The sequence below is a fragment of the Nyctereutes procyonoides genome, unplaced genomic scaffold (assembly GCF_905146905.1).
Source record: "Nyctereutes procyonoides isolate TBG_1078 unplaced genomic scaffold, NYPRO_anot_genome, whole genome shotgun sequence".
Lineage (NCBI taxonomy): Eukaryota > Metazoa > Chordata > Mammalia > Carnivora > Canidae > Nyctereutes > Nyctereutes procyonoides.
Window position 1 is genome coordinate 11138537 of NW_026575140.1, and position 22666 is coordinate 11161202.

Here is a 22666-nt window from a genome sequence, read left to right on the forward strand (position 1 = left end):
AAAATATCCCTGGAAGGATATTTTATCCCAAAATTGGCAACACAGACTCACAGAGGAGGAGACTTGAGTCATGAAGGGCCAAGCTAGAGGAAGACTAAGTTTCCAGTATATTGTCTTGTGAACTGTTTGAATTTTTTACCATGTATCTGCATTTGTTAACTTTTTTCTTTTATTAAGAAAGATATGATTCACATATATGAACAGAATATAGATCTTTCAGAATACAGAACTAAGAGATTTTCCATGCTCATGGTATTCTGAAGTTAACTCAAATATTAAGAACAAAACAAACTCATTATTTCTAAATATCCCAGGATCCTGAGAACAAGGGTGATCATTCAAAGGTGCGTATATACACTTCTTCCTGCATGATTCAAGAGCATCAGGAGACCCTGAAACGACTGTCTGAAGTCTGGCAAAAGGTCTCTGAACAGGATGATCTAATCCAGGAACTTCGAAATAAACTAGCCTGCAGTAACGCTTTGGTAAGTGACTTCAAGAATATTTTTCTGAAAAAACAAAAATAAAGCCATGAGGAGAGAAAGGAGGGGAAAAGAGTCATATAAAGTAATTTCTTTCACCAAGATTCCTCAGATGTCTTATATGTACTTGTCCCCACCTTTTGTTCATATTCCCCATGGTAGGCATCCCCCCAACTGACACTAAGTTTGAGATTCCAAAGAGACTTAAAAATCTCTCACAACAACCTAAGTGTTCATCAACAGGGAAATGGTTGAATTGATTTTTAAAAAATTGTTAAAGAGGGATCCATATTGTAGAATAATATGCAGTCAAGAAAAAGGATTAAGCAAACTGTAAGGACTAAATAGAAGGATATTTGTGATATATTGTTGAGAAAAGGTTGCAAAATCGTGAAGGGCCATGTATAGTTCAACTCCACTTTTGTTTTTTAGTCTTTGATTATAATATAGAAGTACATACTGTAAATTCCCTATAGTGCACACTGCCCCCCAGTGGAAATGAGAAAGTGGAGAGATTTCACTAATTTTTGATGCTTGGGTTTTGTTTGAATTCTTTTCAACAAAGAAGAACAAAAATTTCATGATTTTAAACTTTTTTTAAAAAGAACATACACATCCACTCACTCTATCAGAAACTTCCTTCTTTAATTATTGAACTTTGAATCCCATCCTCTGCTAGTTTAGGTATATCTCTCCATCACAAATTTTAAAGAACCTTCTGCCTCATAAACTGGGTCACACAGAGGTTCAGGAGGGAGTCCAAAATGTGACCATTGACAGATTCCCAACAAACCACTGTCCATGCCTCATTAAACCTTGATGTAAGATTCAGAACCTAATTCTTTCTCTGTTCCAAGCCCACAAAAAGTGTGTGATGGATTGCATAATATTACAACAAACTTAGGCTGAAAAAAGGAACACTCTGCAAAACAGTACTAGTCATAATCACGTTGCATTGATCATTCAGCATAACTGACCTACACTCATTTATAGGTTCTAGAGCGTGAAGAGGCTTTGATAAAATTACAAGCGGACTTTGCTTCCTATACAGCCACCCATAGACATCCTCCTAGCTCCTCAGAAGATTGTGAAGATATTAAAAAGGTGGGGAAACTTTTCCTTATTTGTGCCTGGAGGGAGATTGAATTGAGTTGGGTTTGATTCTGGGTTTTCTTGCTTATTTTAAAATTTTTATATTATATTTTTTTATTTGTGTGAACTTGGTTGACCCTGCTACAAGGATACTGCATGTAATGTATGACAAGTTCCAATAAATGTGTCTGGCAGTATTCAATTTTATAGCTGAATTTTGGAATTACATCTGCTTCTTAACCTTTTTCCAACAGTATGCCCAAACAAGACAAAGCCTCTGGTTGGCTTTCTAGGTTCAAAAGGACCATTCAGTTTTCTAGTTTCTAGTTGGAGTTGAAAAGCACCAAATTTAGGAAATACTATTTATTCAAAATCCTTTTTTTGAAAACTCAATATTTTAAAAATTCAAAGCGATATCAAAAATTGATTCTAATAGTGAATAAGTATTTAAACCATGTAAACAAATAGCAAAATTTGACCAACCAATAGTCAAAGTTAGGTTCAGTGCTCTCTTAGATGAGATTTAAAAAAAAAATTTATCCAGTTAGTTATCTTACAGTGTTCTATTAATTTCAGGTGTATAATATAATGATTCAACAGTTCAATACATCACCCAGTACTCATCATGATAAGTGCACTCTTTAATCTTCATCATCTGTTTAACCCATCCCTCCACCCACCTCCTCTCTAGTAACCTTCAGTTTGTTCTCTGTAATTAAGAATCTGTGTCTTTATTTGTCCCTCTCTCTTTTTCCCCCTTTGTTTGTTGTTTCTTAAATTCCACATAAGTGAAATCATACGGTACTTGTATTTCTCTGACTTCTTTCCTTTAGCATAATACTCTCTAGCTCTAACCACACCATTGCAAATGGCAAGATTTCATTCTTTTTGTGACTGAATAATATTCCATCTTCTTGATCTATTCATTAATTGATGGACACTTAGGCTGCTTTCGTAACTTGGCTATTGTAAATAATGTTGCTATAAACATCAAGGTGCATGTATCCCTTTGAATTCGTGTTCCTATATTCTTTGGCTAAATATCCAGTAGTGCAATTGCTGGATCATAAGGTAATTCTATTTTTAACTTCTGGGGGAACCTCCATACTGCTTTCCACAATGGCTGCACCAGTATGCATTTCCTAGGTGAGATCGTAAGTCAGTCATATGCAAACCTGAAGTCCAAGGCATATCCAGCCACCAGAGGCCATACTGTGGGTAGGCTTGCTAATTCTGAAATAGCAGCAAAGGGGGGCAGCAGGGAGAGTAAACAACACATATAAGCTCTCGAAAGGTCCTCTAGTGGAGGGATGGAGACTCTTCTCTTTCCGGGACTTTCTGATGCCATAAAGTTTGAGTGAATGAGGAATCAATATTGAATTTTGGAGTTCCTCCTTGGGCATCTGTCAATATTTATTTTATTTATTTATTTTGTCAATATTTATTTTAAAGGTCAGTTCCATGTTATTCACTTCCTGACCTACAGCAAGATCTCATAACATTCCCATTTTTTTGTCTGAAAAATGTCTTTATTTCTTCCATATTCTTTTATTTTTTTCTATAGTGGTTAAAGGCACATAACATTAAATTTATCATCTTAATCACATTTAAGTGTATATTTCAGTCATGTTGTCATATTTACACTGTTGTACAACAGATCTCTAGAACTTTTTTATCTTAAAAAAATGAAACTCTATATCGACTAAAACACTAATGCCTCAGGACACCTGGGTGGCTCAGCAGTTGAGTACCTGCCTTTGGCCCAGGTGTGATCCCGGGGTCCCAGGATCGAGTCCTGCATTGGGCTCCCTGCATGGAGCCTGCTTCTCCCTCTGCCTGTGTGTCTGCCTCTCTCTGTGTCTCTCGTGAATAAATAAATTCTTAAAAAAAAACACATACACACTAATGCCTGTTTACCACTCCTTTTTTTAAAATGATGCAGATTTCCCCAAGAAACAGAGCACATTTCCCTTGCCATTTTATGTGTCCTTATCCAATTCTTTCGTGGTACCTGGATATTCTTTTGGGAATGGAACTATCCAGATCATGGTCAATGTCAGAAGTCAGCTGGCCTGAGTGAGCCTTTGAACCCCTCAGTGCCCACACCTGGGCCATACGGTGACTGTCCCTCCTGTCTTCCTGCTGCAGTCTGCCCTTACTGACAACTCTGAAATCATATAACTGTCCCTTGATGCCCAGATGACAAACTGCTCCTCCTTGACCATGTGTTTCTACCTTCTCTTAATTATAGCCCATTCCCCTCTCCTTCAGAGTAGAAGCCTAAGTCCCTGCCCAAGGACTACAAGCCCCCCATGATGTGATCACCCATTAACCACTCAACTCATGCCTCCTACTCTCTCCATCACTCAATCTTCTAGCCACATGCCCTCCCCCATGATCTCTCCCCAGAGTTTGATCACTGGCTAGCTCCCCTGTCTGCAGATACCTACAGAGACTACAATGTGCCTCACTCTCTCACCTCCAGCAAGCCCCAGCTCAGAGGCATCTTCTCAGTGGGGCCAAATTCTCCATTCTATTCATAATGGCAGTCCTCTCCTCCCATATGCCTCCATTCTCCTTTTACTGTTCTGTTTCTTCATAGCATCTATCAACTGTTAACATTTTCTACAAGTGACTATTTATGCTCTTTGTCTCACCCCACTATACGGCCAGATCCTTGGGGGCAAGCATATGTTTCTATGTTTTTTTCCCCTTTCCCCGGCACCTAGGAAAGTGCCTGGCACACAGTAGGTGTCCATCAAAGACTGTTAATTGTTGTAGGACAGAAGGGGTGATGACTCTTGGGCACATTCTGCATGACAGTGACAAGCTGCCATATCCTTTTCCTATTATTTTAATTTGTTTGAGATATAATTGACACACCCTAAAATTCATTATGTAAAGTATACAATTCAGCAGTTTTAAAATAGCCACAAAGTTGGGCAACCATTCACACTAATTCCAGAATGTTTTCATTACTCCAAAAAGAAATCCCATGTACATGAGCACTCATTCCCCTTCCTCTCTCCTTCAGCCCCTGAACACTCTGTGTGAAATAGCCACCAAGCTGTTGCCTGGCATTACACTGTATATTGGTTTTGTGATACTAGTCCACTCTCTGTCTCTCTGGATTTGCCAATTCTGGACATTTGGCATTTTAGAAAGCATCCTTCCTCCATGTTCTCATCCCACCCTGCTCCTGTCCTCTCTGTCCAGATATTGAAGCACTTGCAGGAACAGAAAGACAGCCAGTGCCTACATGTGGAGGAATATCAGAACCTGGTGAAGGACCTGCGCATGGAGCTAGAGGCTGTGTCTGAGCAGAAGAAAAACATCATGAAAGGTAAACTGGGAGTGGGTGGGGGTGGGAGGCAGTGGGGAGAGGCAGAAGGAAGCCAGAGCCCTCCTCTGAGCAAGGAGCACTCTGTCCCTTCCACCTGCAGACATGATGAAGCTGGAGCTGGACCTGCACGGGCTGAGGGAGGAGACATCAGCCCATATGGAAAGGAAGGATAAGGAGGTTGTCATCCTGCAACGGCGGCTGCAGGAGCTACAGATTCAGTTCACTGAGACCCAGAAGCTGGGTTTGAAGAAAGACAAGGTAAGGCAAGAGAGGTTCTCTGGTTAGACCATCCATCCACAGGATGGATGTGAGGCCAGACCTTGGCCAGAGCAGGTCCTGCAGCTCTGCACTGACTGTGATTGCCTGGAGAACATCAACACATAAGCAATGAAACTGCAGGTTCTTTAGGCCCATACACAGTCCTGAGCACTTCTTGGGGATTTTTCAAAGCACATACTAAATAAATAAAACACCATTATCCAGGGACCTTACAGAGATGTTGACTTTATACGAGGTTCTTCCCCAGCCCTGCAAGGCAGAGACTTTAGGACACACTTGCATCGTTCCTTTATGCTTCTGTTTATGCTCAATTGTTGAAAGAAATTCTTCAGATATTGTGTAACCTTGTTAAGAGTTTCAAGTGAATTTTAATCGGTAAAATTATAAAAATCTTATGAATATGCAAATCAGGCATTTGAAAAATAGTAATGGAACTATGCCCTAGAAGTTCTGTAGTTGCCAACCTAAATCAAGGTCCTGGAAAAGCCTAGGAAAGGAAGTAAGGACAGAAAGGTTGTAAAAACAATGTAAGCTTGTGTAGTCAGCACAGCTACACTTTTATCAGATCTAGCAGAAATCATCCCAGCTGATTGATTGGCTGGTCATTCAGATCTCCTATTTGAAATTCAGAGAGGATTCATTAGTCAAAGTGGAAGTATCTAGAGAGATGACAAGAGGCCAGGAGTCTAGGTAAACAGCTTTGAGTCATTCATACATTCATTCAACAAGTATTTTTTGAGCTCCTGTGATATACCAAGCATTGAACAGAGATTTGAATGAAGTGAAGGAGCCACTGAATGGGAGGGCTTGAGGAAGAATATTCCAAGCTGAGGAAGTAACAAGTGTGAGAGCCCTCAGGTGAGAGTCTGCTTAGAATATTCTAGGAGAGGGGATCCCTGGGTGGCTCAGCAGTTTAGCGCCTGCCTGCCTTTGACCCAAGGTGCGATCCTGGAGCCCCGGGATCGAGTCCCACGTTGGGCTCCCAGCATGGAGTCTGCTTCTCCCTCTACCTGTGTCTCTGCCTCTCTCTCTCTCTCTCTCTCTCTCTCTCTATACATAAACAAACAAACAAACAAAAAAGAATATTCTAGGAGATAAGCTGAAGCCGAAAGGGGTAAGGGTGGCAAGAGGTGAGGTCAAACCAGAACATGAGCATCCCAAGAATTGCTGTAAGAACTGTGGCCTTTTTCTAAATAAATGGAGCCAGTAGATGGTTTTGAGGAGAGACAGAACAAGATCTGACTTACGCTTTCAGAGGTCTTCCTCTGGCTGCTGCATTGGGAACAGCATGACTTGAGGCAAGAAGCAGAGGTAGGAGACTATTTGATATCCAGGCAAGAGAAAATGACTGGGGAGGGCTCAAGACAATCTGTACCCGGCTTCACTGGGTCGCTGCTCAGGCCTCCATCAGCACTCACTCTTTGCTTTCCTCAGCTCCTCCAAGAGAAAGATGAGATGCTGCATGAGCTCGAGAAGGAATTGGCACAGGTTCAGAATAGTCTCATGAAAAAGGAGATGGAGTTGGAGAAGCAGCAACGGATGACAACAGAACTTGAAATCACCATCCAGGAGGTGAAGCAGGATAAGTCCAGGGCAGAGTGTGGGACCCTGCGAGCTGAGATCCAGAAGCTGAAGGACTCTCTCGAAGAAACCCAACAGCAACAGAAGCTGGCTGGTGAGCCCCCCAGCACACAGTGTCTTCACTACACTTCCAACCATCAGGGCTAGAACAGTCCCCTCCTTTCTCTAAATGCCCACTTCCCCCTTCTTTCCCCACTCATTACTCCAAACCTTCTGGTGATCTCATGGCACATCCTACAGGGTTCACAATGCCCTCTTGAGCTCCTGCACTCACCCCCAACTGGGATGGTGAAGTGCTGAACGCACACACCCACATTTTTCCCAGCAGCCTTTGATGAAGTTCTCCCCTTTCCCCATCACGAGGAGGACAGGGCTCCATACTTTGCTTCTGTGCACTGCATTCCTCCCCTCTTCTCCAGGACCTTCATCCTACAGTTTACTCTTCCCTCCCTGGCTTAGACACATTCTCTCCCCTATATTGCCTCCCAATACATTCTTCTCTGTACAGCCTGCACTGTGGGTCATTCCTTGCTCCTCTGCTGAAACTGCTTTCTCAGAGACCACCAATAACTTCTTGCTCTGGGCATGGAGTTTCCCTTGGGGTGGATGAAAACAATCAGAAATTAGGTACTGGTGATGGTTGCACATCTTTGTGAGTATTCCAGAAATCACTGACTTGAATGCTTTAAAGGGTTAAATGTTATGTATGTGGTTGACATATCACTTTGTGGGGGGAAGGTGCATAGCGTGCCTCTGTTCCTACCCTCCTTTAATTCTATGTGTGTGTGTGTTTGCTGTTGGCTTCCCACACTCAACAACTGTTTCCCAGGTTTGGAGACATAACAGGTCCCTTCTTCTTTCACACATTTCACCATTGTTTCCTCTTTTCCCTCCTTCTCTAACAGTAGTCATCATCCACCCTTAAATCTCTGCCCTCTTTCCTTTATTCTCAGTCTCAGGACAACTCCATAACTTAGAGCCCCAGGCCTGATTTGCACCTGTCGTCACTCTTGTCTATAGAGAGTAGCTCCACCTGGGCAACGCACCTTCCCCTCTGACGCAGCCTTCCCAAAACTGAACTTTCTCTTCCCTGCTTAAAAAATGAAATTCCTCCTCCTTCTTCCAAGGTATATGGTCATTTCTGTAGTGACACCATCGTTCTTCCAATATCTCCGGCTGAAAAATGGAGACAATGTTGATGGTTTTTTTTTTTAAGATTTTATTTATTTATTCATGAGAGACACACACAGAGAGAGGCAGAGACACAGGCAGAGGGAGAGAAGCAGGCTCCACACAGGGAGCCCGACTCAGGACTCGATCCCGGGTCTCCAGGATCAGGCCCTGAGCTGAAGGCAGCGCTAAACCGCTGAGCCACCGAGGCTGCCCGACAATGTTGATGTTTAAAACAGAAACGATACCAAAAACTTTAGGACATAGGACCATATTTGGTGTAGAGAAACTCCAGTAAGCGACTTATTTGATGTTTTTCTCTTTATAGCCATTAGGGGCAAGGGCATGGACTAAAAGGTTATTGAAGGAAGTCTTTCTCCATTTAATACATTCTAATTTTCCTAAAATACTCTTATGCCAGGTCTCTGCTCAGGAACCCACTAACTTAACTCTAAATATTTCTCTCTGGCTTTCAAAATCCTCCAAAGCTGCCTTCTCTCCCACCACTCACTCAGCTGTATCCCATAACTCCTTCCTACTTTCCTTTCCAATCAAACCAATCTCTTCCCATCCTCTTCTTATATACCTCTCCATTCTCTTCCCATGCGTTTGTTCTAACAAGCCCCTCATTTGGAATTCCCTTCCTTCTTCTTATTCTCAGGCCCAGTGCAATCCTTGTTCCTCTATAAGTCCATTCCCAACTGTTCTCACCCATTTTGATCTTGCTTCACAGGAGTTCACAGTGAGTGCATGCTTAACATTACTGTGTTCTCTATGTTGTGTGGGCCAGTTATGTCTCCCTCACTAGACTCTAAACTCCATTAGGGTCAGGATTTGTCCCTAATGACAGGATGAGTCACCTAAGAAATACTGAGCAATTTATATTGATTGGTTTAACTTTAGTTCAGAAGCAGTTCATGGCTGGGGGATAGTTGAAGACAGATAATTTAACAGAGCTCCTTAGGTGTGATAATGAGATAGAGAAACTAGGACAGGTTGGATATTTAAATAAGTCACAAAATGAAGAAACAGACTTTTTAACTGGTTTTATTAGTAATCTGATCTTCATACATACTCCCTTCTCCCATGTACATGTGCCTGGCTTGTCTGATGTGTTCTGTAGCTCAGCAAGCAGCCCAGTATAAGGAAGAGATCCTTCTGGCAAAGAATAACCTGGAGGATGCCCAGAGGAAACTGCAAAGCTACAGTTTCCTGGAGAAGCAGAAGACAGAGACCATCCAGGAACTGCAGAGAGAATTTCAGAAGTTGCAGAAAGATTCCTTGATAGCGGGAGAGGAACTCGCACCCAACAGGTACCACCACGTCACCTCCAGAGAGAGGCTCTCTTGTGAACCAGTCTGGACACTGCAGCAGCTGCCCAGCAATGGGATAGCAAGCCCCGTGCAGCCAGCTCACAATCTGTGGTTGCCATTTGCTTTAGGAAACGGATAGAGGAACTGACATCAGAACTCTCTGAGGCCCGGAGGAAGCTTGAAATTTCAGAAAAGGAAAAGAGGCAGTTTCAGAAGACAACAGCTGAGCAGGATATGAAGCTGAATGAGCTTCTAGAGCATCTAAAAATCCTTCAACACCAGGTATAAAGGGCAAAGAGGTTACCAGCTCAAGCATCTGCTCTGCTTAAGATTAAATATATTAGTCTTTATTTGGGAAGATGCCACCACCAATCCATTCAAACCAATTATCTAGAATTTGTGTTAGAATGCTAAGCCAGCCTATCAACTCTAGTTCCCATGACCAATAATAAGCATTTTCAACAGCTTAGCTTAAAAACAGTCAGAGGACAATGTTGTTGGTTTTTTTTTTTTTTTTTTTTTTTTTTTAGGATCCATAAGCTATCTTTGTCAGTCATTTTAAAGGACAATGTTGTTGGTTTTTTTTTTTTTTTTAGGATTCATAAGCTATCTTTGTCAGTCATTTTAAAGTCTTCAATCTCTGAATTATTCTTTTCTGTGCTTTTCTAAGTTTCTTTTTAAACTTTGTTCAAAGAGGTTTTTAAGTGGAAAGATTTGGTGAGTAAGCAGGAGAGAAGGTTGATGCTGTGGGAACAGGATCTATAAATAAAATAAGTTGGTATATCTAATTGAACAAAAGAAATATTGCTGAACATCTGGGGAAACTTTTTTTATTATCTATGCTAAATAACCAAGGAGTTGCCCTCATATTTCTCTCAGCCATTCTCTTTGCCTGGGGGGTTTGTTTTGTTTTTTAATTTTTTAATTTTATTTTTATTTTTTCATGAGAGACACAGAGAGAGAGGCAGAGACATAGGCAGAGGGAGAAGCAGGCTCCTTGCCACCAACCCGATGTAAGATTCAATCCCAGGACCCTGGGATCATGCCCTGAGCCAAAGGCAGACGCTCAACCTCTGAGCCACCCAGGCATCCCTTGTTTTGTTTTTTCAAAAAATATACAGTCTAAGATTGTCTTTCAGGCCAGTCTTTACTTCTCAGCACAGGGAGCAAGCCTCTGCCAAAACCAGTCTAACAGAAGAGCTTCAGGAGGTGACAAGATTACTGGAGGAAAAACGGGAACAGTTGAAAAAGAGCAAAGAACAGGAGAAGTTGCTGGAGCTAGAGCTCGAGACATTCCAACAGGAGGAAAAAAAGAAAGAAAAAATGGTGAGAAGGAGAATCCAGGAAGAGGTGGGGTCATGAATCCAGGGCAAGACTTGAGCCCCACTGAGCCTGGCAGGATACAGAGGCCATGCTCAGACCTCAGGAGAGAAGGGAGGGAAGGTGAGAAAGGCAAGTGAGAAGGAGAGAGAAGGCCCAGACACCACAGGCTGCAGAATGGAGCTGTGGGTGTGGGAAGGAGGAGCAGGCTTCTGTGAGAGTCTAAGGTAACACCTTTTTTCTGGGCTTTGTTCTCTAATGGGGATGCAGACAAAAGAAAGTTTGAGGATGTTGGAGGAGGAAAATGAGAATGTCAAAGCACAGTTAATGCAATGTTCCACCCAACTGGATTCCTCTCTCAGCAAACAAAACGCCTCCCAGCAAGTCATCCAAGAGCTAAACAATGAGGTGAGTTGATAGAAATTCTGAGGGAGTGAGAAACTTGAACCCTGTGACCCCCCTATAACCCTTGACCTGAAATCAGCACCTATCTCTCCCCAACTAAACGCCCAGCCCATGTGCATCCTGTGATACCTGCAAGCTCCACTTCTCTCTTTGAAGTGGGGGTAACCCCTCCACACCCATTTGCTTAGCTAGAGAAATGTTTCTTCCACATGTAGAAGGTCTTGTTTAATATCTGCTGGAGCTCCCAAACTATACAGGCTTTGGAAGCAAATATTCCACAGCAACATTTCAGACCAGAATTGAGGGAGTTCATCATGTGGGACAATTTTCTAGGGAATGCTTCCAAAAATAGTGCCAAGGCACAAAAGGGATGGAAAGGGAGACAGTTATTTATCATTACACAAAAAAAGTTGACAGAAAAGAGTAAATGGCATCTAAATATATGCAAGGCACTACGCTTGAAGTTAGTCATCATTTATTGACTGTCCACTTAGATAATTCTTCACATGCCTTCCATCTGCTTTACTCCCAACAAGACATAGATTACTATGATCTTCATTTTACAGGGAAGAAAGGCTGGGGCTCAAGGTAACTGATTAATAAGCAATGAGATGGACCAGTGTTTGAACCTAGAGCATCTAGCTCTAGTGCCTAACCTCTTTCCACTTCATCATGAATGGCAATACTTTCCCTAAAACTGAATATATTTCATCTTCCTGCAAGAAACAAATATAGCATCTTGATACGTAAGTCCCTTGGGGTACAAATGAAAGACCAAGCAGCTCTGGTTCCCTTATAATTTAAAAAGAAGAAAAAAAATGTTTAAAAAGAAGGAGGAGGAGGTGGGGAGAGGAGGAGGAGAAGAAGAAAAAGAAGAAGGAGGAGGATGAAGATGAGGAGGACGAAAAAGATGAGGATGAGGAGGAAGAGGACGAAGAGGAGGGGAGAAGGAGGAGGAGAAGAAGAAAGAAGAGGAAATGTTCATCTTAAAATATTACAGACTATACAAAGTATAAGAACAGCACTTCCCAATGGAATTTTCTGTGATGATGGGAAAGTTCTGTATTAGACCTTTCTAAGATACTATATCTACTATCATATGTGGCTGTTGAGTGCTTGGAATATGGCTTAGTATGACTTAGGAACTGAATTTTAAATTTTACTATTAGCTAATTTTTAGTTTTATTTAAATGTAAATAGGCTTGTGCGGCTAGTGGCTACCATATTAGACAGCACAGAAACTAGTATTTCTGGAGTTTTGTACTCCAGAGATAAAAATCTCTCCTTTGCTGTGGTCCAAAGTTGAGCTCTGAGTCCCTGAGATCCCCAGGGAATCTCCCTGAATATAAGAGATATTACCTAATTACTTAATATTGGCCTATTATCATGTTTGCCAAAAGGAAAGATGGCCATGTAAATGTGGAAGTAAAGGATTAATTTCAGAATTCCTTTGATGGAAATCAGGACACTAGAGGGTTTTTGTGTGTGTATGTGTATGCCTGTTCAACTTTTTTTTTTTTTAAATTTATTTATTTATGATAGTCACAGAGAGAGAGAGAGGCAGAGACAGAGGCAGAGGGAGAAGCAGGCTCCATGCATCGGGAGCCCGACGTGGGATTCGATCCCGGGTCTCCAGGATCGCGCCCTGGGCCAAAGGCAAGAGCGAAACCGCTGCACCACCCAGGGATCCCGTCTGTTCAACTTTTTAAAAGCAAACCTCATATATAGTAGCAGTATTATTAGCTGAAACAATCATTAGAAAGAGGCTTAATGGGCAGCCCTGGGTGGCTCAGCGGTTTAGCGCCTGCCTTTGGCCCAGCGTGTGATCCTGGAGTCCTGAATCAAGTTCCATGTTGGACTCCCTGCATAGAGCTTGCTTCTCCCTCTGCCTGTGTCTCTGCCTCTCTCTGTGTGTCTCTCATGAATAAATAAATAAAATCTTTTAAAAAAAGAAAGAGGGATCCCTGGGTGGCGCAGCGGTTTGGCGCCTGCCTTTGGCCCAGGGCGCGATCATGGAGACCCGGGATCGAGTCCCACGTCGGGCTCCCGGTGCATGGAGCCTGCTTCTCCCTCTGCCTGTGTCTCTGCCTCTCTCTCTCTCGCTCTCTGTGTGACTATCATAAATAAATAAAAATTAAAAAAAAAATAAAAAAAGAAAGAAAGAGGCTTAATTTTGCATTCTAAAATCTATTTTCTTTTTTTTTTTTTTTTTTAGATTTTATTTATTCATGAGAGACACAGAGAGAAAGAGAGGCAGAGACACAGGCAGAGGGAGAAGCAGGCTCCATGCAGGGAGCCTGATGTGGTACTTGATCCCAGGTCTCCAGGATCACACCCTGGGCAGAAGGCAGGTGCTAAACCACTGAGCCACCCAGGGATCTCCCCCTAAAGTGTATTTTCTTTCACCAATACTCCACGATCTCAATTTTTAAAGTTACCATGTGAAAACAATAGATCTTGAGATTTTTTTTTCCTCTTTGATTCTAGGACATTTTTCCACTATGTTTTATGATTAATTACTAAAAATAATTAACTTTCTAATTAATAAATTAGAAAGCTAATTTATTTTACATATTTATTCTGTATTTGGACTTCTTATTGAACTCACTTATAAACAGTAGTTTTTCAGTTGCTTCTCATGGATTTTCTAGGTGGATGATTAGATCATTTGCAAGCAACAAAAATTCACTAAACCTCTAATATTTATTCTTATTTTATTTTATTTTGCCTATTACATTGGACAGTACCTACAGTTTGGTGTTCAAGAGTAGCATCTTTTTCTTGCTTTTAACATTAATGGAATCCATCTGTTTTAGTATGATGTTCTTTGTAATGTGGTGATTAAAATTAACTAATTGATTCTAATTTTGGCTCATTCTTACATTCCCAGTATGAATCCTATGTGTCATATATTACTCTTTTAATACAATACTTGGAATGTTCTAGGAAGTAAAATAAGGCCAGTTTGACTGGAGTGTAGTAATCAAAGAGGATACTGGTATAGGATGAGAGTAGTAAGATAGGTAGGGGTGGACATTTTGTGGCCTCTGTTAATCAATTTGGGGGTTTATTCTAAGAGCAATGAAAAGACACTGATGAAATTTCCTTAAAGGGACATGATTTGATCTAAGTTTTCAAAATATAATTCTGACTAATGTATGGAAATGGATTGCAAAGAGGGGAAGGTATGGAAGTGAGAGATCCAGTTAGAAGGCTATTGCCATTCAAACTAGGCTGGCATCAGTGAAGACAGAAGTTAGCAAATTCATGATGTGTTTTGGCAGCAGAATTGACAAGACTAATGATGGAATGAATGTGAGAGGAAGCAAGGAATCAAAGATGACTTAGTGAAACTCACCTATAAAACTGTGTAGGCCTATTGCCTTTGCAAGGGAGAGATTATATCTTTATGAAAACTTTTATTAAAATTATTTTATTGTATAATTTACATATATCTGTACATAGGTTTCCATTATCCTTCTCCAAGCTAAACCACTGATGTTAGATAAATTTAAAATAAACTCTTTGAACTTTATTAAACTAAAGCCAATGGGCTTTTAGTTTATAACAGCCTTCTCAACGTACCCCTTTTCTCCTTAAAAAGAACACACCTCTCCTTTGTTTCCCAGACTTGCCTATGGTTTTGCCACAGCTTCTTTGTCCCAGATTGTAATTCTTTTTCATACCCAAATAAACCCATCTTTTGCTGGTAAATTTTTAAATATAAAAGCAATAAATGTATAATACAAATAATAACTAACATATATTTATTACATATAAATAATACAAAACCAATGAATTAATTAAGCTTCTGTTTTAGATGCTAGCATCATTGTGACTTATGTCACCACCCTTCTTTTTGTTATCCTTCCTCTGACATTTCCTGATTTGACCACCAATTATCAAGTACTTACAGTGAATTGCCATTTCTTCACTAATTCACCAGGTTTACTGGGCAGACCCAGTTGACTCCACATTGTCAGAAGTCCCCGAAAAATATGTTCTTTTTCCAGAAGACCAAATTATTTAATCTTCAGGAATAGTTTCATTCCCAGGACATGTAAATACAGGGTCAGAAGTACAATTTAACACTTCTCATCTCACCAATTCCTAAAGTTGAAGATACTCAAAATTCCAACTGAAAAAATAATAAACTTCAAGCATGGAGCAGTTACTGAAGAAAACCCAGCGGAGTGTGTTTCTGTGGATGTGGTCACATAGAGGATGAAGGTATACTAAAATATCAAAGAAGATAAAATACCAAAGAACAGAAGTTGGGCTTGTGAATTTCTAAGGTCTTCCTTCTGCTTCCTGACTTGGAAGTAGATCTCTGCCCTATATTTAAAAGTATTTAATAACATGTTTCATTACTTAGCATGTCCATGATCATATTCATAGCTATAAAGCAGTTTACACACTATTAAGCCCTTTTTACTTGTATAATCTCATTTGATCTTCACCAAAACTCTATAAATTCTTGAAAGTAACTAGTTTGCAGGAGAGGAAACTGAGGCTCAGAGAGATTAAGTAAATGACAGAACACGACCTCTAATCCAGATCTCAATTCCTTTTAACTACAGTATGAATACTCATTACTAAGTTTAAGACACAGACTTCAATTTTTAAACATGCTTCTACCAGAACTACATGTTCACTACATCCCTAATTCCAAATATTGCCATATAAAACATTTCATTCGGTCAAAAAAATTATTTAGTATTTATTGAGCACATGTTATGTGCCATGCCCTGAGCTATAGACAGTGGAGATACAGCAGTGAAGGAAGCATACACAGTCCTGCTTTCATGGTACATCAAGTCTAATGGATTATGTAGGGAATTAAGGAGACATAAAACACACAAACAAAATGCTATAACATGGTTCCTAACCTAGAATTGAGCTCCAGATCTTTATTAAAGGCTATAGAGTCTGTGAAAGGGATTATTAATGTACTCCATACATCATGGCCCAGGACTGCCAATATTCCTTGTATGTGGCGGGGGGACCTGCTAACTTAGAAGGGGAACTGTGGGGCAAGAGGTGCAGAAGAGTCTGGAAAGGGCAGCTGTTCTTTTTATAACAGTGAGGGGAGGGTATGGGCCTTACACAGACTGTTCTGCATGTTAGTGCAGAAAGAACAGAGCCCAGCTCTTGTCCATTGCCTGTAGACATAGAGGATGCCTCTGACAGTGATGTTCCCCCTCCAAAAGCTAGTCCTTCAGAAGGAAGCCTTAGAGAGTCTACAGATCCAGCTGGACAAGGCTGTGCAGAAGGAGAAGCAATATATCCAGACCATGGTCAGTAAAGAAGCCTATGAGGAGTTGTCCCGGAAGTCAGCCGCCTGCCAAGATGACCTGACACAAACTCTTGAGAAGGTAAGCCATACCCTCTCATCTCCAGGGCTCTTTAGGGTAAAGAAACGTCCAAGTATCATGGGAAGTGTAAGAGTCAATCCTCTGCACAACTGGCTGTCACCAGGACCATCTGCAAACTCTTGCATGAGCTAGAATTTCCTACCAGAGAAGGCCTGCCTCCTCTTGGTGAGACTTCTTTTTTGAGGAGAACAGGAAACGAAAGATGGAGGCCAAATCCAATGAGTCTACCGACAGGTAACCCAGGGACAAAGTTTTCCCAAAACCTAGGTTGTCTGGGCAATTTGTGCCTCACTCAGTGCCGATCATGCCTAGCTGATCAGTTCAGAGAACTGGAAAAAAAGGAAACAAGGTAGGGGAAGGAGGATGTAGAAAATCAACCACTGTCACTTCCCACCCCTCTCTGGGACACTAGGCAAGTGACCAGGTGTCTGTGCCACCCTGAGCAGAGGATGGGGAGACACTGGAACCCTGCCCCATTTGGCACTCAACAGAATGGGCCAAAGAACTGTGACAGCCATTCTCATCCCCTTTGTCTTTATGGAAGCTCAATCATACGACCTCAGAGACCAAGAGTCTGCACCGAAGCTTGGCACAGGCTCAAGAGAGGAAAGTTCAGCTGGAAGATGAAATCATTGCTTACGAGGAGAGGATGAAAAAGCTCAACATGGAATTAAAAAAACTGCAGGGCTTCCAACAGCAGAGCGAGCTAGAGGTGAGAAGCAGCCAGGAGCTCGGAATGCCTTCCTGTTCCAGGTCCCCAAACTCTCCTCTTGCCCCCAGCTCTTTAGCACAGAGCCATTCCCTTTGGCTAACGGGTTCCCTGTGCTTGCTGTTCAGGGACCTTCAAGCAGAGGCGGCAACGATCAGAGCAGGGATGCCCTCTGCTGGTACTGGAAGTAAAGCGCCCCATAAGGAGTCTCCTAAATCCGAGAAAGCGCCCTCCTGCCCTATCATGGGTGCTCTGGGCTCAGGGCGGTCGGGCAGCCGGGGTCCCCTTCTCACTTTGCACCCCTGAGCAGGTGCACGCCTTCGACAAGAAGCTGGAGGAGATGAGCAACCAAGTGCTGCAGTGGCAGAAGCAGCACCAGAGCGACCTCAAGATGCTGGCAGCTAAAGAGGAGCAGCTCCGGGCCTTCCAGGAGGAAATGACCGCCCTGAAAGAGAACCTCCTGGCAGACGAGAAGGAGGTGGGTACTCCTCAGCTTCCGGTCACTCCCTCTCAGGCCCTCCCAGCATGTCCACGACCCCCTGGATTCTAGACTGCCCTTGGTGGAGGTGGGGATGCCTAAGAGCAAGGAAAGGACGTCCCCAGCCCACTCTATTCAGTACAAATAGGGTCTGGGTGCTCTAAGGCCCACAGCAGTTGCCTCAACCCAGCTGTCTTCCTGTGCCTTCATTGATAGAGATAATGAGAACAAAAGCCTATTCCAGCGCCCTGTCAGGTATACCAGTTGCCCCTGACTTGGATAACCCCCTGAGCAGTCCTCCTCCAGAGCCTACCCTAAAAATTTTCACTTCCCTGCAGTAGACTCTGCTAAGAGATCTTTGGGCACACCTTATGCCCCAGTCCCAGAGCAGTGAAGTCCATGGCAGGAGGCCACAGAATATCTCGGTGTAGCCGCAAAGACTTTGCTTAAATTAGGAAAAAACAAAAGGCATCCATTCCTCAAGATATTTTTCCTTCCATCTGTTAAAAAACAGATTTAACATACTGCTTTTGCAAAACATGCTATCTTAATACCTTTGCCCAAAAATCATCATTGTAAGTATACGCAACTACTTTGTCTCTACAATAAACAGTGCCCTGCTCAGAGATGTTACCTTTGTGTGCACGCACTGCTGGTGGTGGAGATCCTGCTGTGGCAGTTCCAACTCTGGCCTAGGGGTTGGACAGCAGAACCAATGTTTCTTCTTCCAGGAAGAGAGAAGAGGCCTGATTTTGGAATAGGGAGGTGACAGGCCTATGCTCTCCCACCTCTAACCATCTCATTTTCTTCTTGTACCAAAGCCTTGTGGCCTGCCCCAGCGGTCTGCGCCTAAAGAGAGCTGTAGGATACGCCGAGAGAATGATCAGATTATGTCCAACATGGAGCAATGGGCAAAAGAGCAAAAGTAAGTAAGGCAGGGTTCCAAGGCCTGGGCTGAGCTGAGAAACTGCACATGTGCTTAAGAATAGTGTCTCACACACACACACACACACACACTGCCCTCTAGGGAAATGAATCCACTGTCACCCCACATTCAAGAGCTGAGAATAAGATGGAGGGGCCTCAACTCTTTAGGCAGAATCAGGAAGACTTGCTGACTTAGAAACAGAGTGGCTCCGAGATCAAAGGGATGCTTTGCTGTAGGTCAGATTTCCTCTTCCCAACCTGGAATCTGGCTTCCCTGCCTGGATCCCTTGAATTCCCCTGATATTATAATGATTTTGCATAGTAGTTGAGAGTGGAGGGTTCCCTCATTTGCCAGGTGCTAGGGAAGATCTAGCTCTAGGGAGTGGGTGATGAGCTGGGGCCTAGGGCTCAGCAGATGCCTTGCTGAAAACACCAGCCTCCCAGCCAGCCAACTCATGCTCTTCCTCATGGGGGTCTGGGAACTTTCTCTTATGGATTTTATTACAGGATCGCCAATGAGAAACTAGGAAACAAGCTCCGTGAGCAGGTCAAATATATTGCCAAGCTGACTGGTGAAAAGGAGTAAGTCATCCCACACCCCCCAGGCTGCTGCTTGGGCCCTTAGGGGAAGGATCAGCCATGAGCGAGGGCTGGCTTTATCATTAGATATACATGCATCTGACCTCAGGAAAGGGCTGGGACTATGGAAACATTCTGGGTTGTGAATCTGCATCTATGTGACCTTGGGCACATCACTTCACCTCATTCACCTCACTGGGCCATTGTTCCCTCACCAACAGTACAGAAAGGGGTTACTAGTCTCTCTGCCACTTCCCACTGTCGCCTGCTGTGATTCTCAGAGATCAAAAATGCTAAGAAGGAAACAGAAATTGAAAGGCAAGGTAGAGGCTAAGCTGCTATAACAAAGAGACCTCCAAATGAAGGAACATAGAAATGGGAGGAACATCCCTAGGAGGTGAATGGTCTAGGTTGGTAGGGTTCCTCTGTCCCACATGGTCATTGGGGACCTAAGTTCCTTCTACTTGTTGCTCCACCCTCCCCTGTGGCCTTGCTTCATCCTTGTGGTCAAAGCTGGGTTAGCAGAGTGTGGGGTGGGAAGAGTGTGGGAAGTTTGGGAACAGATGAAAGTATGGATGTCTACAACCAAGATTTCAGAGATGGTATAGTCACAGATAATGACAAGCTCTAGGGCAGTGGCTCCCAATCCTTTGTCAGGGAACACTTAAAAAAGAACCACATTTGCTTGGCACAGTGGGAGAATTTGGGATGAATTGTTTGTGACAAAGTTGACCAGCCAGTGGCTGCCCCAAGAGCTGAAAGCATCCACATCTCAGCACATCTAGAACCCATTCATTAGGCCCAGTTGGACAGCTCTGTTCTGAGCTGTGACCATAGGATGGTGGCTGAGTTTAAGGAGAGGAAAGGATGATTGGAATACAGAAGTCAAGGAACTGAAAGCCTTGGATAGAATATATAGGATGTTGAAGGCACTGGGAATTCTGACAGGAGTGGACCATAGAGAATGGCAGAGACCCAGGGAATGAGGACATGGCCAGGACTCCACCTCCAGGCCCAGTGGCATATGGAGTGTAGCGATGACATGAGGGGTTCCTACGGTGCCTTCAACACCAGCCAGGCTCATAGAGAGCAAGAGGGCAAAGCATAGGCCCAGAGAAGTTGAGGATGAAGTCTTTGATTTCTCTCTATAAAAGACCATGAAATTTTTCACTAGAACAAAGGCATTTTCTGAAAGGGATTAACTGGAAGAGAAATGGTAAAAATCTAAAAGTAACAGAGCATTTCTTATACTATGCCAGGTTCCAAGAAGTTCTGTTTCACAAAGAACTCATTCTTGAGTTTGAACCTATTTGAAGAAAATCCATCTATTTTTTTAAGATTTTATTTATTTATTCATGAGAGACACACAGAGAGAGACAGAGACACAGGCAGAGGGAGAAGCAAGCTCCATGTGAGGAGCCTGATGCAGGACTCGATCCCAGGACCCTGGGACCACAACCTGAGCCAAAGGCAGATGCTCAACTGCTGAGCCACCCAGGCATCCCCCAAAAAAATCTATTAATAATAATAATAACACAAATAATATTTATCAGTTACCTGTGCAAGGCACTATTCTAAGGGCTTTATATGTATTAATTTGTTTAATCTTTATAAGAACTCATGAGTTCAGTACCACTAAAATCCCCATTTATGGATAAAGAAAGAGAGGAACCCAGAGGCTAAATAACTTGCCCATGACCTCATAAATAGTAAATGGCAGAGCCAGAATTCCAACTTGGGAAGTCTGGTTCCAGAGCCCACTGTCACGCATTGCCCTCAACATTGATTTGGAGAAATACGACCAGTTCTGGAGCCACAGGAGGTATGCTAAGTTCTTTCACCTCACCTACATCACTGTCATTTCTTCATCCATAAATGGGGACACATTACTTGCCCAAGCTCTCAACAGAGCTGATAAGATCCCCCTGTGCTCTCAACCTTCCAGCAAAGGAAGGGGAAATAAGTTGGGCTTTGACACCAGAACTAGATGAAAGTGTTCCCCAGGCACAGCCTGGACAGCCCAAGCATGTGGGATCATTCATGACAGACAGCCTTCCAGCTCTTCAAATCAAATTTCTGTCATTTGTCAAACTGGAGCTTTATATGAAGTACGGAAGGCAGATCAGACTCAATGGTCCCCATCTGACAGATATGAAAACAGGCCCTGTGCTGACGTGATGCAGTGGCTTAGAAGTCCTGATCCTGGGTCCACCCCAACCCTGAGCCTGGGCTTCTTCCAGGGAATACACATAGGCCTCCGTTTCTATGGAGCAGGAGAGCACCAGCTGGGAAAGGACCTGGACGTCCATGGTCCTCCTTCCTTTGGCACCTTTATCTGCCCTTTCTGGTGGGGAACCAAGGTGCTGAAGCAGACTGAACATCCCCTGTCCTTCCCTTTCCTTCCCCAGCCACCTGCACAATGTAATGGTCCATCTGCAGCAGGAAAACAAGAAACTAAAGACTGAGATAGAGGAGAAGAAGCTGAAAACTGGGCACCCAAGGCTGTACACCAAAGCCCTAGGCCCCAGCAAGACAGAGCCCATACAGAAGGGGAAAGTGTGTGCCACCTTGGGCTGGAGGGGGACAGCTCAGGACATGAGCCAAAGAATGGACATCACCAAGTTTGTCGGGATACCCCACTGCTCAGGTAAGTCTGCCATCTGTCTTTTGCTACTTATATGATATCTGTTTTCTTGGTTAAAAAAAAAAAAAAAAAGCAACAGCCTGATACTATTTTTCAAGAAGAGATCACTGCATTGGGAATTCAAAGTGGGAGCTGGGGGACATATCTTTTGCTTAGCTACTCTGGACCAGAGATCACTGTTACACTGATCCCCTGTACAGCCTGGATCCATAGCTACCTTTTCTGTCACCTATAGATTCCATGTTTCCCCAGAAGGAAGAAGCCACCCCACAACTGAGCTGCCCGGCCATGAGGCCAGCCCTTGAGGAATCATCTCATTAATTTCTCCTCAAATCAAGACTGTCATTTCCTCATTGTTCTCTCAGGTTCCTCATATTGCTAGAAATCAGCACCCTGCCTTGAGCATCATTTCCACGCACGTTTTTCAGAGGACAGTGATTTTTCTGCCCCTCTCTCTTGACCTGGATCAGCTCTTACATGAACACATCAAGGTCCCAGTGCATTTTGCAAGATGCTAACATTTTATTGAGTTTTGTCTACTTTTTGCAGTGGAGTGAGCATTGGAACCATACTATTTCTGGGCCCAAACTCTAAAATAAAGACATGAGCATAGCAATCTCAGTAAGCTCTTGGTGTCTTGCAGACATCTCTGCGCCCTCCAGTCCCCACCATATGTTCATCCCTGTTTTCTCTGGATTCTAAAAAATATAGTTTCTTTCATATATACAGGGAAGCTATAATTCCCAAAGGAAGCTTCTGGATTATCTGCATTCATTTTCGAACCAAGAGAGAACTAGCTCCCCCTTTATTTTTTCTGTCTGGAATTTAAGGGAAAAAAAATCTTAAAAATCTCAAAAAGGAAAGTAATCCTGAAACCCAAAAGAAAAGACGACAAATGAGTGATGCATTTTCCAAATGGAGGAGGGAGATAGCCATCTGCTTTCTCCCTGGCCCGCCATATTGCATTTC

The 22666-nt window shown here is 42.9% G+C and overlaps 1 protein-coding gene across 1 annotated transcript in view; it reads left to right on the top strand.

The window, feature by feature from the left end:
• PMFBP1 (polyamine modulated factor 1 binding protein 1) overlaps positions 1–22018 on the top strand; it is a 46130-nt gene extending 24112 nt beyond the window's left edge. The window contains exons 5-20 of the mRNA XM_055305211.1: positions 315–485; positions 1476–1586; positions 4791–4917; positions 5018–5175; positions 6631–6871; positions 9071–9260; positions 9389–9542; positions 10419–10586; positions 10851–10988; positions 16196–16360; positions 16905–17072; positions 17380–17547; positions 18369–18472; positions 18982–19056; positions 21462–21700; positions 21933–22018. Coding sequence (XP_055161186.1) covers positions 315–485; positions 1476–1586; positions 4791–4917; positions 5018–5175; positions 6631–6871; positions 9071–9260; positions 9389–9542; positions 10419–10586; positions 10851–10988; positions 16196–16360; positions 16905–17072; positions 17380–17547; positions 18369–18472; positions 18982–19056; positions 21462–21700; positions 21933–22018 — 2463 coding nt within the window. The remainder of the gene's footprint in view (positions 1–314; positions 486–1475; positions 1587–4790; positions 4918–5017; positions 5176–6630; positions 6872–9070; positions 9261–9388; positions 9543–10418; positions 10587–10850; positions 10989–16195; positions 16361–16904; positions 17073–17379; positions 17548–18368; positions 18473–18981; positions 19057–21461; positions 21701–21932) is intronic.
• Positions 22019–22666: the final 648 nt, after the last annotated feature.